We start from the raw sequence: 15000 nt of genomic DNA, 5'->3' as shown, positions 1-15000 counted from the left end.
AATAAAATATTATACTGTACATTTATATATTATATAGAATTTTACTATTTTTTTAATACTACTATTATTAGTACTAATTATAATGTAGATGTAGAGAGATATATACATTAAAAGAATGAAATAAAGTAAATACATGAATAATGAAGTAAAGTAAGTAGATGTTAAGTGAGAAGAAAAACAGAAGAACAAAAAGGAGAGAAAAAAAAATTTAGTCTTTGAAATAAAATAGATTTAAGGATGCCAAGAAATCAAGGAGAACAATTTTTTGTAAAAGTTTGTCAAATAAAAAAAAAAAATTAAATTCAATTAAAGAAATAAAAAATAATAAAAAAATTAAATCATAAAAAAGTAAAAAAAAAAAATGAATAAAATAATGAAAATAAAAAAAATGTAATGCACAATTATCAAAACAAATATAATAACAAAAAAAACTATTAAAAAAAAAAAAAAAAAAAAAAAATATATATATATATTCTTTAAAAATAGTAGACACTTTAAAAAAATGCAACAAAAAAATAAATAAAATGTTTCTAGTTAAAATAAATGCATGTTTCTTGTCTGAGGCGATTCTACGAGCAGCCCAGGGTCTCAGGTACTACAGCAAATTTTGTAGCTCAAGCTGGAGAATGGCAAAAAAAGAAACAAACGTGTATTATGCATTTCTTTGATCCACTACGCTATAAAAAGAGAAAAATTTAGCATGTATCTGAGAAGCGAGGCAGTCGAAAAAGGACAAAAATTAGCATGTGCCTCGGGGCACCAATACTAAAGAGAAATCTATTATTATGTTGCTCAGCATCAAAGTAGAGTATATGTTTTAAAGTTCCCTTAAGCGCTCTCACACACACACACACACACACGTTTCTCGAACAAACGAGTGTCACTAGTTTCTTTCCCCTAAAGCCTTTCTTCCGTTCGCGCTTTGAAGTTGAAAGTTGCAGTATTTTTTTATTGTCTTTTTTGCAGCATCTCAAAATGAAAAAAATAACAACCAAACATGAAAGCTGTGATATTTGTGTAAAAAATGTAATAAAGAATATTGCGATCACTAATAAAAAAATAATCAACGATATAAACCTGAAAGGAATTCGTGGAGCCTTTCCGAAGAAATTAGCGTTAGATTTTATTAGCGTGCGAGTTAGCTAGGATTGTTAACAAGCCGTTAGCATGTTCCCCGTTCCTCACATGTTCAGATGTTTACGTAACCACCCTCTTCAAAGCATCTTCTGTGAGAGATCACTTCCTCCACCACGTTCTGGAGGACTGTTCTGCTCCTCTGTGAGAACTTTTCCCCAACTATGAAGGATGTACCCCTGTGCTCCGAGCTCTTTACACAGGAATCTGATGATGCAGCTAAACTTTCCCGGTTCTAAAGGAAACTCATTTCAGCATTCCGAAAGGAAAAAGGGGAATTAAGGACAGTGAAGCTTGCGGGAGGGAAAAACGTTTTAAAAACTTGTTCATTACAGCAGCGAAACTTCAAATATTTTAATTATAGATGTCGGCGTCGTCGTGGGAAACGAGAGAACTCATTTATACCAAAATGAAAAAAATGTAAAAGTAATTAAATATGAAAAAAGACACATGAAAAAAAAAAAAAAAGGTTCTGGACAGAGGGGTGACCTGATCTGCAGATCAAAAAGTGATGAAATGATGAAAGAGTAGGAAAGAAAAGAGAAGAAAAAGAAAGGAAGGGAAACACATGAAACTAAGGGAAAATGAAGGAAAGGAAAAGAAAAGAAAAGGGGTGAAAAGGTAAGGAAGGGACAGGCGGAGAAGAGAAGAGAAGAAAAGAGAAGAGAAATGAATAGAAGAGAAGAGAAGAAGAAGAAGAAAAATAAAGAGAAGAGAAGAGAAATGAAGAGAAGAGAAGAGAAATGAAGAGAAGAGAAATGAAGAGAAGAGAAATGAAGAAAAATGAAGAGAAGAGAAATTAATAGAAGAGAAATGAATAGAAGAGAAGAGAAGAAAAGAAGAGAAGTGAAATTAAGAGAAGAGAAATGAATGGAAGAGAAGAAGAGAAGAGAAATGAAGAGAAGAGAAATGAATAGAAGAGAAATGAAGAGAAGAGAAATAAAGAGAAGAGAAGTGAAATTAAGAGAAGAGAAGAGAAGAGAAATGAAGGTTTAGAGGAAAACAAAGGGATATGAGGAGGAAGCAAAAGGAAAAGAAAAATGAAGGAAAGGAAAAGAAAAGGAATGCAAAGAAATGGTGTGGAGTAAATGGAAGGAGGAAAAAGAGGAGGATGGGAAACAGAAGGAAAGAGGAAGAGAAGAGAAGAGAAGAGAAGAGAAGAGAAGAGAAGAGAAGAGAAGAGAAGAGAAGAGAAGGAAAGCGAAGGGAACAGAGAAGGAAAATAAAACAGTACATGTTTCATCAACTCAGGTTCATGATTGAATATTGGATCCTCGATCCCACTCGGTCTCTCTGTCGCTCACGAGTCCATGATCTCTGAAGGACGTAATCCATCGTCAGAGAAAATGGCGGAAATATAAGGTCCAGAACATGTGAGGAACTGCGCTGCATGACCCGTTTACCAGGGTATGGACTCCTGCTAGCGTGAAGTTTCAGCAGAAATAGATGTTAACGCTCATTATTACACGTGTTTACGGAGACGACTGGTTCAGCAGCCACCTCACTCTCTATACCATCAGATCGTCCTCTAATCTCAGAATACGCCTCAATGGTCCCACGTTGACCCCCCGAGTAATCCAGATGTTCAGTAAGTCAGAAACCTCTGCACCAGTGTCGTTTGATTTTTAAATCTGCCGTGTCATCACTAACAGCAGGCTGAGAAATGAGTGACTCAGCGATTTCTTGAAAACCCATCGTGGTCAGTTAGATATGAAGAGCAACCTGTGCTTACTGACCAACTACATAAGAGACATCAAGCTGAAGATCTGTGGACCAGGTGAACTCTGGTTGTGCAGCTCTCACAAGGGTGCGAGAACAGATGTTTAACCACCGAGCTCCTGAACCCGTTCTGGGTTTGAGGCATTGGTTTGTAGTTTAGAGGTTTTGTTGTTTATGCAAACGATTGAAAGATTTTTGATTGGAAAATATTAGGAGGAACCGGAGAAAGCATTAGTGTGGTTAGAGGTTGACGAGATCAAAGGCAGGAAGTCAAGAAGAAAGGATGAAAAACGTCATTTTTCCAGTGACCACCACCGAGAGTTAAGATGGAAAGAGGAAGTGGAACAGGAAGTAGAGTTCATATCTTCCAGCAGGGAGTTTGGAACCCCCGTATCGGGACATACCATCCTCGTTGGTTCTGATGCGTACCGGTGCGCTCTCAGGCCCGGGCCCTACGTCAGTGTGAGCCCTGACCCGCACCACGTACTCCGTCCACTTGCCCAAACCCTCCAGAACCACACTGGTGGCGTCGGCTCCGATATCCGTCACTGTGTGTCGCTCGGTGTCCTCACCGCTCACCGCCTGGTAGCTCACGGTGTAACGGACGATCGCGCCGTGCCTGCTGGCGGCAGGAGGAGGCACCCAACTCACCTTAATGCTGGTGGAGCTCAGACTGAGCACCTGAACGTCCTGAGGTGGGGCTGAGGGTGCTGATGGGAGTCAAGCGAAATTATAAAACTCAGGTCAAATAAGGAAGAAGGTTCGATACATTTAAGCTGAGAGGAAAGCCAGATTCTTATTGTTTGAAAGTTCAGATCTAGGAAGCTGCAGGTGGTGGGTTTAGATCTCGGGACTGCCGTAAGTTTGACAGAAGATCCTGTGCTTGGATTACAAGCATTTTGTTCATGTTTACGCTTTTCAGTCGCATTCTAATACTCAACAGCGTCGAGAGTTTAGTGAAAAAAAATGTCATGAACACACTTCCTATAGTTGTGACCTAATCTTGGTGTTCCTCAGAGTGATGGAGTTCACAGAAGCTTGGTTAGAAATCAAAGTTAAGAGAAACCTAACAACGGATCTGTGTTGAATATTGAGATTTGGTGAACGTCCAAATGCTGATCCTGATCAACTATTTGGCCCAAACGTTTTGGGACACCTGCTTTTTTTCAACCAGATGTGGTTCCTCTTTGGAGGCAGAATCACTAAATTTTCCCTTTACTGACACAAAGTGCACAAAGTCAGGTCCATGATGTTCCTCCTCACCTTACCTACATCAGTACCTGACTTAACTAATTGGCTGAGGTCACAAATCTCAGCAACATCTTGTGGATCATCTTTCTAGAAGAGTGAAGATTATTATAACAGCAAATGGGGACTATAAATGGAACAAGATGTTCAAAAAGCACATGCTGTCAGGTGTCCACAAACTTTTGCCCAAACAGGGTAGGTTGCTAAATTGAGATCTGAGAGATTGAGATATTCAGCGTACACGTTTCTCCATGCGATGGCTATAAGTGAGCCGAATTACAAACCTGATCTGATTTCATGCCTGGAGAGCGAAGTCTCGGCTTTAATCTGGTTTTCGTTGCATCTTCTTCAAGTCGAGTTTCTCCGGAATGTGAATATTCCGACGTGTTCTAATGAGTACAAACGAGGCTTATTGAGGAAGTGGGCGGCGGTTTCAAAGACGCTGCAGTGAGACTGATATCATGAGACAGCAATCTGTCTGTCTTTGGCTTACTTTCCTCTTGTGTGTGTGTGTGTGTGTGTGTATGTGTGTGTTTTGCCACTCGCATGTTTGAACGTCGGCCCTTTGGCTCCAAAACAGCGTCTTTTTGTGTTTGTCAAGGTTCCAAGTGTCAAATCGTGAGGCTGCTTCGAGGACAAATATGTGTGTGTGTGTGTGTGTGTGTGCTGGCAGGGTATCTCCACTCCTTTTAGGCAGTCCCTAAGAAAGGCCAAATTTAATTAAATCAGTGCCAAATGTTGCTCAGGTGAATCTGGCTGACGTTCCACAGCTTAGAGGTACACACGAAAAACACACAAAACAACACAACAACAATAATAACTAATAAATACCAATAAAAAATTAACCGACATAAATTATGAGCATCACAACTGAACATCGACATCCACAGTATAATCTTTAAGGTAAATAAAAACACGTACGTGCACTTCTTTTCATAAATTAATCAAAATATGGAAATAATAAAGAAAAAAGAATAACACAAAAATAATAATAAAAAAAAAAAAAAAAAAAAAAAAAAGGGATTGTAAGGTTTTTGTTGACAACCAGAGCCCAGGAGGAAAATAAGGCCACTGTCAGGGTTGCCATATTGGGCATTTTCCTTCCATAGTTACCACAGAGCTGAATTTATACCAGTATAATATCATTTTTTATTTTCATTCTTTCTTCCAGTTTGGGTTGAAAAATAAATTCTTGTGTGTATTTGATACATAAAGAGTTTGGATTATGAGAATATCTTTTAATATAAAAAGTATTTTTTGTACTTTTTAATCATAAATACTGTATCCTGATGCGTCACAAGGTCTTGTGTCATTTCCGTTGCTATAGAAACTGTTAATTCATGGGGTATACGAGGTTTTAATTATAATTCATACTAATAAAAAAAAAACAAAAAAAAACAAACACAATCGTGGTTTAGTTGACAGGAACCGAACATTCGGAGCGTAAACGTCGTGAACGAGGCGTTTCTATAGCGACGTAAATGAATAATCCAATCAGAATCCGTAATATATGATTGTATTCCTTATAATTAGACAACGATTGTGATTTATTTTTCTTTTATTAGCATGAACGCTGTGAGTAAAACCTACAGAAGGACTTCGCTAACTCTGACGCTACTATCTGTCCATCTATCATCCCTCTCTCGCTTTCTCACTCGTCTTCATGTCAGCGTGCTGGAGAAGCTCCACAGCTGCTGCGCAGGTGTTTACAGAGCAGGACGACTTTTTCTGACAGACGACTGGAACGAGGGGTTTATTTTAGCGCCGAACGAAGAGCGAGAGAGCGGAGAGTGAGAGAGAATGTTTTTATGGTCTGAGTACAAACTGGTCCATAGAAAAAATAAATACATTTTAAAATAATAATAATAATAATAATAATAATAATAATAATAATAATAATAAAAATAATTGTCCAGTGGACATTCAAGAACATTTCAGATAAATGTTAATCCACCAATAAATTAACAAACCAATAAATAAAATTGTTGGCATTTAATAATCACCATAAAAACATATTGCGATGATCTTCTGGAGAGAAACGTTCCTATTACTTCAAATCCACGCTAACACGAGTTTATTACCTGCCCTTCAGTAGTGCCATTTTCAACCGATCCCTTCTCCGGATTTTCTAATACACAGTGTGAATGCTAAACAACTCGATTTGCATTGACTCCGCCCTAAATGTTTGCTCATTAATATGTTCGCTGTATTTGTGTCGATTCTGTAAAATAACGTGTTTTTCGCACGTGTTATAGTAATGACATTACATATCGTATCCCTGACCTTCGTATCCACCGTAAAATCCCACCGTTTCCTCCTCCGCTCTGGTCGTTAACGTCCCGAGCTCTGTCTGGAATCTCGGATAACCGTTTCAACCCGATCCGACCTTCAACGTACCTTCTGCCCTTGTCTACAGACAAAGGAATTCCCTCTGCTCCAGAATGCAGGAAAATGAACAGCAGGGGCAGGAGAGGAAATGAAGGGAAAATCGTTCCCTGTCCCTGAACAGCAGGGTGATTTCTTTCCTTCCTACCTTTTCAATTTCTGTTTTTTTTTTTCTAGGTTAGTGCATGATAGAACAGGAGAGAGAGGAGCTGAGCACTCACTGGACTGAGCGGTCCTGGCTTCGATGGGCTTGGTGAAGACCCCCAGGCCCATTTCAGAGCGAGCGGCAAGGGAGAACTTGTACAGAGTGTCTGGCTTCAGGCCCTCCACAGTGTATGACCCAGTCGGGATGAAGGTGACACGAATCTGCAAAAAAAACAGGAAACAAACTCGTTTTTTCACCTTTATTCACTTTTCAAAGACATCCGTATCTCGCCATCTTGGACCGGTGACCGAACAACCTTCAGTTTTTTTATCTCTTTTTTTTCTCTTTTTTGTCAGTAAAAGCAGAATCTCTGAGGAGACACACCAAACACAGGCGAGACCAAAAAAACTCCATGTGCTGGAATTATACATCCCTCAAATAAAATAAAATATAATCTTAATAATAATAATAATAATAATAATGGAAAAATAAACCTCACCAAAATGGCAAATAAATAATTAATCCAATAAAAAAAATTTATGAATCATAGAATAGCTTTTTTTAGTCATATAATAATTAATAATCACTTCTTTTAAGTTGTTTTTCTTTAAATGTTTATTTCTTTAAATATAATTATTTCTGGTTAACGTATCAGAAATATGAAAAATAAATCTGTGGAAAAGTGTGAAATGAGGGTTGTTGCATCATAAAATATTACAGCCAATCAGGTTCACGTATGCAAAAATGACCATGTCACATCACCACCACTTGGACAGGAGTAAACTAATTTGCATATTCATACAATATGTAGATTATGAATTAAAAGTGATGAGAGTTTTTGCAAAATGTATAAGCCAATCAGAATCGTGTATGCAAATGAAAACCATGCACTGTAGCACAGATTCTTTTTCCCCCAAGAATTGTTCATATTGATTTAATCTGGATATTTTAAAAAATAAATTACAAAAATAAACAATTTACCAGGTTTATTTATGCAAATGCAAGACATGTAGCCTACATCAAATGGGGGCTGAGGTTATTTTATTATTTAAAAAAATCACACCCTGCAGTCCACAGCCACGTTTATATCTACAACCAAAACACAATCAGAGTGTTCCACAAGACGTCTGCTCTCAACACGAATGTTTGTTTTTTAACCCACGTCTCCTCTACAAATCGCATGTGAATTTTTGCCAAGAATTGAATCTGCAGCGCTTAAAAGCCAAACAACAATCTGCAGAACTCTCAACAACTCACAACAACTCCTCAGACCCTCAAGCTCGACTTTGCACGTTTTAATAACGTCCTGCTTCACGACAGAGACACAGAAAAACAAAGTGAAGTCTTGTGAAAGCGTACCTTGTTGTCTGATCCGTCCTCCCAGTAATGCAGCTCGTACAAAGTGATCGCCTCCTGAACGGGCAAAATCCACTTCAGCATAATCCCATTGTCGGGATCGGCTTCGGCTTCAAATCCAGAAGGCTGTGCTGGGACTGGAAAGAGCATGGAGAAGAAACGATGTTCATAAAGATATCAGTAAACGTCAATAAACTCCATTATAACTTTTCCATGCTTCAGGCCACGTTACACCAAATCAGTTCCCAGAAGTCCAAATTTCACATCTACTGCTTTAAGTCATGGACCTCAACTATTGTACAACCTGTTACTCCTCAAACCCATGTTCACGTCAGAACTTCACCATGGAGCCTGAAATATTATAATGGCAGCCATCTTGGAAAACAGAAATCGAGCTTCCAATTATGAAGTTTACAGAAGCAAAACCACCACCAGCAATGACGTAAATGTAATTCGTTACTGTACTCAAGTCGCTTTTCCGCGTATCTGCGTTTTACTGTTTTCCATTTGGGGAGACTTTTAACTTCACTACACTTCAAAGTCAAATATCGTCCTTTTTACTCAACTACATTTTTGAAATCAGTCGTTCCTTTTGATCTGCCTTTATTTTATAGATATATTTCTTTCTGTACGTATTCAATTCCCAGCGTAGACAAATCTCAGCAGGAAGAACCGCTCCAGCAAGCTTTGAACTTTGTTCACCACACGCCGAACGATTCTCACTGCTCCTATTCCTGTTCCTCAGTCTATAAAAAGCAACTGTCTGAGATGTGACAAAGAACAACGTGGAAGAAAGACTTCAGTGAGCTTCAACAAGTGCACTATTTACTAAACAACAAACTTAAACCGGAAAAACTTTGTGTTTTAATTGTCAGAAGTTTAGATGTTTCTTTTTTTTGATTTGTGATATGATTGCGATACCGGCTCTGATCCGAACCCACCTCCTTGTTGCGTTTTGACCTGCAGGATGTCAGATGGAGGTCCGTCTCCTACAGAAGTAAAGCCCAGGACACGGAGACTGTACGTGACGTTGGTGGTTAATCCAGAGATCGTGGTCAGACGGCTGTCGTCTGTGTTGTGTTTCTGCCAGGCGCTAAGCTGCGCGTCCGGATCGGTCGTGTAATAGATGCGATATCCGCGAATCTGCCCGTTGGGTTCCTCCGGAGGTTCCCACTGCACCAGCATGGTGCTGGAGCTCAGCATTCGCGCCTGAACCTGCAGCGGAGGAGACGACGGCGCCTGTTCACTGGTGCGAGCTTCGACCGCTTCGCTCGGAGGACCGCGGCCGATGTTGTTCACCGCCATGACGCGGAACTCGTACTCCGAGTACGGACTCAACCCGCCGATGCTGTAGCGTGTCGTAGCTACGCCGTCGACTTCCTGGTAGCTGCTGTCTGAGGCTTTGGAGCGGTACTGGATCATGTAGTAGGAGACCGGTTCCGGGTTCCCGGAGTCCCACGTCAGGGTGATACTGGTGGCCGTGGTCTCAGTTACAGTCAGAGACACAGGGGGTTTGGGGAGAGCTGAGGAGATGGAGAGGAGATGAAAAAAAATGTAACCCTTTACTACCCAGGGTTTAGTAATTATGGCAGCAAGGAAATTATGCAAATTATTAGATAATTAAATAAGTAAGGCAAATTATGGCAACAAGTTAATACACTGACAAGATTCTTCAGGTCGCAGCCATATTTCGTCCCGTAAAGTTAACATCGTAAATACGCATCATCGTCTCACGGTAACCGTCACTTACATTGCCTGTGGGTGAAACCCTGCCTGACCGCTGAAAGCCGCTCTGAATCGATGTTATTGACTTCCAGAGACAGAACCACGGCGGAAAATAAAGAAATATGGCTGAGCTGGAATGGAACTGTGTATTTGTGAGAGACAGAGCGAGGCAGGAGAAGTAAAAAGGGCAGGTGAGCGAGTCAGGAACACTCATCCTCATGTCATTAAGACTCGTGGCCTGCCTGGAGATAAACGCCCGTGACACTCTCGGAGCCGCTATTGATCGTTGAGACGCAAAGTGCGATCGATATCGTTAGCGGTTGCTAACGCGAGGCCCGGTGTCTGCTGGGACTGAAACACATGCACACTCTGAACACTCGCTGTGGGCAAATACGAGCTCGGAATCATTTAAAGGGCAAAGAGCCTGCTGTTCTCTCTGGCGAGCTTCCCAAAGTCCCTAAAGCTCATGAATGGTTGAGAATCGGACGGTAGATCTGACAGGACTGGTTAAGTAACGATCACATCAGACGTGTTTTGAAGTGGAGCCAAAAAAAAACACGAGGCCTGGTGAAGATAATGTTGAAGGGTTTCTCCACATTTTTCATTTTAAATGAAACTTCAGTCTATGCAGACTTCCCTAAAGATTATTAAGACCATATTTAACATCTGAATTAATGATTTTAAATTACAGCTAGAACATGTGTTAGGTTACAATCTCGGATGTTTTCCATGTGTTTCAGTCATCCAGGCGTTTTCAGGAGGAAAAAAACGTTTTCAAATGAATCCAGAATCGCCTGGAAAACCGAATAGACCAATAGTATGGAAAAACAAATATTTTTCAATATTTAGCATTCTTTCCCCCAAATCTAATCCAGACCTGGAAATCACTCAAATCAAATTCCAGACTTTTTCATACTTTTCCAAAATGCGTAGGAACCCCGATGCAGGCATTTCTAAATTGAGGCAACATTCCGTGTGCCATTCGAAGTGAAGTTTATCATCATTTTAGATCTTTTTAAGTCAACAGAGCTAGAAATAAACTGATACTACAAACTAATTCTGTTTCTCAGTCCATCTGTCCGTGTCTTTAGCCAGACTGTTGCGAGGTTACAGACTTCCTCTCTATAGAATGGTGTCTTGTGGTAAACAGTTTAGAAAATTCTACCATTTGAACTAAAGATACCATCAGACAAAAAGCCCTATTATACTGCACCCAGGCAACATAACTACCACGTTCCCCTGGATCGGGAATGTCAACTGAAGGTCGTCAAGGAGTAAAAGACATTGACGTTACCTTTGACTGTAATTTGCGCCATGGCTTCGATCATTCCCAGAGATGACATGGCCACGCAGGTGTAGTTCGCCGACTTGCGGATGTTGGTAAGTTCCAGGACGTTGCGTCCTATGGGCATTTCGTCTTCTTTGGTGAGCTCTGTTTCTCCACTCATCCACTTGACATAGGGCATTGGAGCTCCGACAGCAACACACGTGAGATTAGCGCTGCCCCCTGGCATCACCTCCTGATCGCTGGGTGGGATGGAGAAACGAGGAGGAACCCGCCGTACTGAAACCCAAAAACCAACAGAAGAAAAAGTGAGACGTTTTAAAATTTTGCGGAGGACGGATACGAGAGAGGAAACCATATACGATGTGGTATCAAAATGTTTCGAGGCTAGTTTTGTAACATGCCAACAGATGGCAGCACAAGGCTGCACGCACAGTCATTGGGAGCACCGACCTTCATAAGTCAGGGTGCCAAAAGTAACCGTTCCCACCCTACTCGCCCGATTTGACTCCTGCGGACTTTGCCCTCCTCCTGAAGAAGAAGATCCGGCTCGCTGTTTATTAATCTCACCGTTATGGAGATTTGGCGCGAAAACGCTAAAGTTGTTCGACGTGCTTTGAAAAGACGACTTCCAGGGCACGTTCCAGAAGAACACTGGGGGCGCTGTATTGCTGTGCGAGGGGACAGCGTAAGTAATTTCTTGAAAACAGCTCGTTTCCAAACCTTTTGATACCAACTCATAGCTTTACTTAGTAACTCTAAGCTAGACTCGAGCAAAAGGTTTGTTTATTAGCTAAACCTTCTCAACTTCAACCTTAACAACAGTACTGCCACTTTATACTCATCACCCAATACATGAACTTTTTATCCCTGTTGGACTGTCTTTAGGGCTGTAATGTTCAGCTAGCTGGCTAGGAATTGGGTTGAGCTCTTTCAGGATGCCCGATTCAACAGTTACATGCTCATCTGGTTGTTTGTACATACGTTACGTCCATAATTTCATGCTTGGGCTTGGCAGATCAAAAACAGCACTGAGCCTCAACAAGAGGATTAGTGGAAAAGATGGTGGAAACCTTTCAGGTAGATCAGATAAAACACGATATCTTGCTAATAACTTTAACATAATCGAATATGTTTTATTTCCCTTCGCCTAATCCGATCCGCAGGCTTTTTTGAGGCTTCTTTCCGATAACAGGGTGTCGATAGCTGGAGATGGTCGGCGTACGCTGCGGTTCGAGGCTATCAGGATCTCAGCGCTGGGAGAAAAGCCCATGGGACTCGCATTGTTCACTGAGGCTTTTTTTCCTTCTCTTTGTGCAGCTCTGATATGCAGATAAGCTGACATTATAAAGGGGTTCCCATGGAGATGAAAAAAAAGAGGCCTGTTGACGTTGTGTGGAGACCGAAGAGAATAAGAACGAGAGAATAAGAGACAAAGAGAGAGAGAGAGGAAGGGAGGGAAGAATGAAGTATCGGCACGAAGGCTGATCCGTATACATTCAGGAAGGAAAGATGGCCTGGGATAAACACGCTCACTCAGGCTTTCAGAATGCAGGAGAAATCAAGGCCGAATAAAAAGGCGAAACGAAGGTTAAAGACAAACCCCTTTTTAACACAATACAAAAAAGTCCTATTGTGTTTCTATTCGTTTACTTTCCCTGTGTTCCCTCTGTTCCCTCTGCATGCACCTAGATTTCTATCTTTTCACTTTGTTTCAAAAGTAACCTTCGCTTAATTATTTTCTTTGAAGTACGAACCTGAGCGAGTGCTCCACCTCAGGAGCTCGTCGCGTTACTGCACCTCTCCGGAGGTCACCGCAGAGAAAGACGCTAATTGCTTTTTTTTTTTTTTTGGACCAAAACCAGTGAAAATGTATTTTCAAATATTTCTTAATTTGGCCAGATCAGTCGCGCTCGTTATCCAACCCGCCCCCGGCTCGTTACGAGATCGACTTTCTAAAAAAAAAAACTGTCTTTTTGCCGCCTTTTTGTTTCAACAACAAACGATGGTTACAGAGATATTTGTACGTGAATGATCAAGGTCGAGAAAACAGAACCTTCGTTAAAAAGAAACACTTTTTCTTCAATTAACCCTCTGAATGTCAGCGAGTTCACGTATTACGGCGTAACGACAGCGTGCACGTGAGTGTTAGCAAGCAGAGGACAGGAACTGAGGAACACCGGTGGAACAGATGAAGCAAAGGTTACAATCTTAAAGAACATAAAAAAAAAAACAATAAAACGCTAGATGTAAAGAACATAAAGCAAACTACAGGACGTGAGCATGCATTACAGATGCTACAGGCAGGGGGCAGCACGTAAGGAACTGTAATGAACATGTGGAGAGGAAGAAATGGAGGAAGATCTAAAGTCGAATATGAGCTGAGAAAAAAATCAGATTCAGGTTTTATCACTGAAGATTCAAGTTCCATGAGGATGATGAAGATGATGAGGATGATTCTTCTTCATAAGTTGTTTTGAAGGACCTGAACTTGCACACAGCGTTTTTTTTTCCACTGGGTTCCAAACATCATTTTTACATTTCATGTACAATGTCATTTTTTTCTTTTTCCATATTTCTTTCTGTATTTTTTCCTTTTTTTTCTCCAACATTCTATATTTTTTCTCACACTAACATTTTATAATTTCTTTCTTTCTTTCTTTCTTTCTTTTTTGGCTTGTTTCTTTTTGTTTTTTTATTATTACTTCCCTCTATTGTTTCTTATTGATTCTTTCCTTTCTTTTTTTTTTTTAAGATAAAAAAAGCTAGTAGGAAAAAATGGAATTGAGAATGTAGTCTTTTCTTTCTTTCTTTCTTTCTTTCTTTCTTTCTTTCTTTCTTTCTTTCTTTCTTTCTGCTTTTTAAAGGTTTTGGGCTTCTTTTCCTTAACATTATTTACTGTTTCTCTTTCTGTCATTTTAACCTTTCTTTCTTTTGTTAGTTTTGTTTTCTTTCTTTCTTGTTTTTTTTTTCTCTAATCTTTAAATTTTTTTTTTACTTCTTGATTGTTTCTATTTTATACTCTTTCGTTCTAGAAAATGCTACAAAGAAAATGTAATAATTAAAATTTTTTTTATACTTCTGTTCTTTATTTCTTCCCTGTTTTCAGATTTCTTGTAGGTGTTCCAGAGGAAGTGATGGAATGATTGTAGATGAAACTCTGGATGTGATGGATGTCTGAGTGAGTTACTCCACTTTAGCTTCATGTCTCTTTCTATTAAACGAGTGTAAAAGCTGTAAGAGATCTTCTCTTCCTAACTGAACACTACTGAAACTGCTTCACTCCATCCTGCTCCAATAAAGAATAAAACGAGAAGAAAAGTAGAAGACAGAAAGAGGAGGCGGCTCGGGTTCATGCTCTTCTTCAGAATAAAATCAAATGTTTACCATGTGACACGCAGGACAGCTATAAATATTACACGCTGAAACAAGTCACTTTGGGGAGAGAAAAAAAAGAAGGGAAAAGGAAGAAAGAGTGAAAAGTGAAAGACAAACCTTCACGCTGATCTGAGACGGACGAGTGTGTATGAGAAGATGGAGGAGTGAAAATGGAGACAAAAACACAGAGTGAAAGACATTTGTGTGAACAGACAGAAATCAGAGCATCGAGAAACACAAATAACAACAACAAGAGAGTGTGAGTGTGTCGTCAACAACAACAACAACAACAACAACAAAAACTACACATCCTGAAGAGCTCACACTTATCTCACCTGTTTACCACTCCTCCTTTCTTCTGTTTGTCCTTTTCTTTCTTTCTTTCTTTCTTTCTTTCTTTCTTTCTTTCTTTCTTTCTTTCTTTCTTTCTTTCTTTCTTTCTTTCTCGGTCTCTCTCTCTCTCTCTTTCTTTCTTTAACCATTTTCCTGGTCATTTCTTTCTTGCTTTTGTCAAATGTATTATTTATTTAATAGCTTTATTTTTTCGATTTTTCTTTCTATCTATCTAATCAATATTCTGTCTAGTCTTCCTTCTTTCTTTTTGTTTCTTTGCATAATTCTTTTC

At 39.8% G+C, this 15000-nt stretch overlaps 1 protein-coding gene across 1 annotated transcript in view; it reads right to left on the bottom strand.

Moving 5' to 3' along the window:
• The window catches only part of ptprfb (protein tyrosine phosphatase receptor type Fb), a 96406-nt gene that overhangs the window by 39837 nt on the left and 41569 nt on the right, over positions 1–15000 (bottom strand). Inside the window, 5 exon segments of the mRNA XM_046876234.1 lie at positions 3258–3563; positions 6708–6852; positions 7991–8124; positions 8929–9510; positions 11007–11276. Of these exon segments, the coding sequence (XP_046732190.1) occupies positions 3258–3563; positions 6708–6852; positions 7991–8124; positions 8929–9510; positions 11007–11276 (1437 nt within the window).

This window comes from Silurus meridionalis, chromosome 20 (genome assembly GCF_014805685.1).
Source record: "Silurus meridionalis isolate SWU-2019-XX chromosome 20, ASM1480568v1, whole genome shotgun sequence".
NCBI classification, from domain to species: domain Eukaryota; kingdom Metazoa; phylum Chordata; class Actinopteri; order Siluriformes; family Siluridae; genus Silurus; species Silurus meridionalis.
Note: the sequence above shows the minus strand (reverse complement) of the source record. Positions and strands in the feature narration are given on the sequence as shown.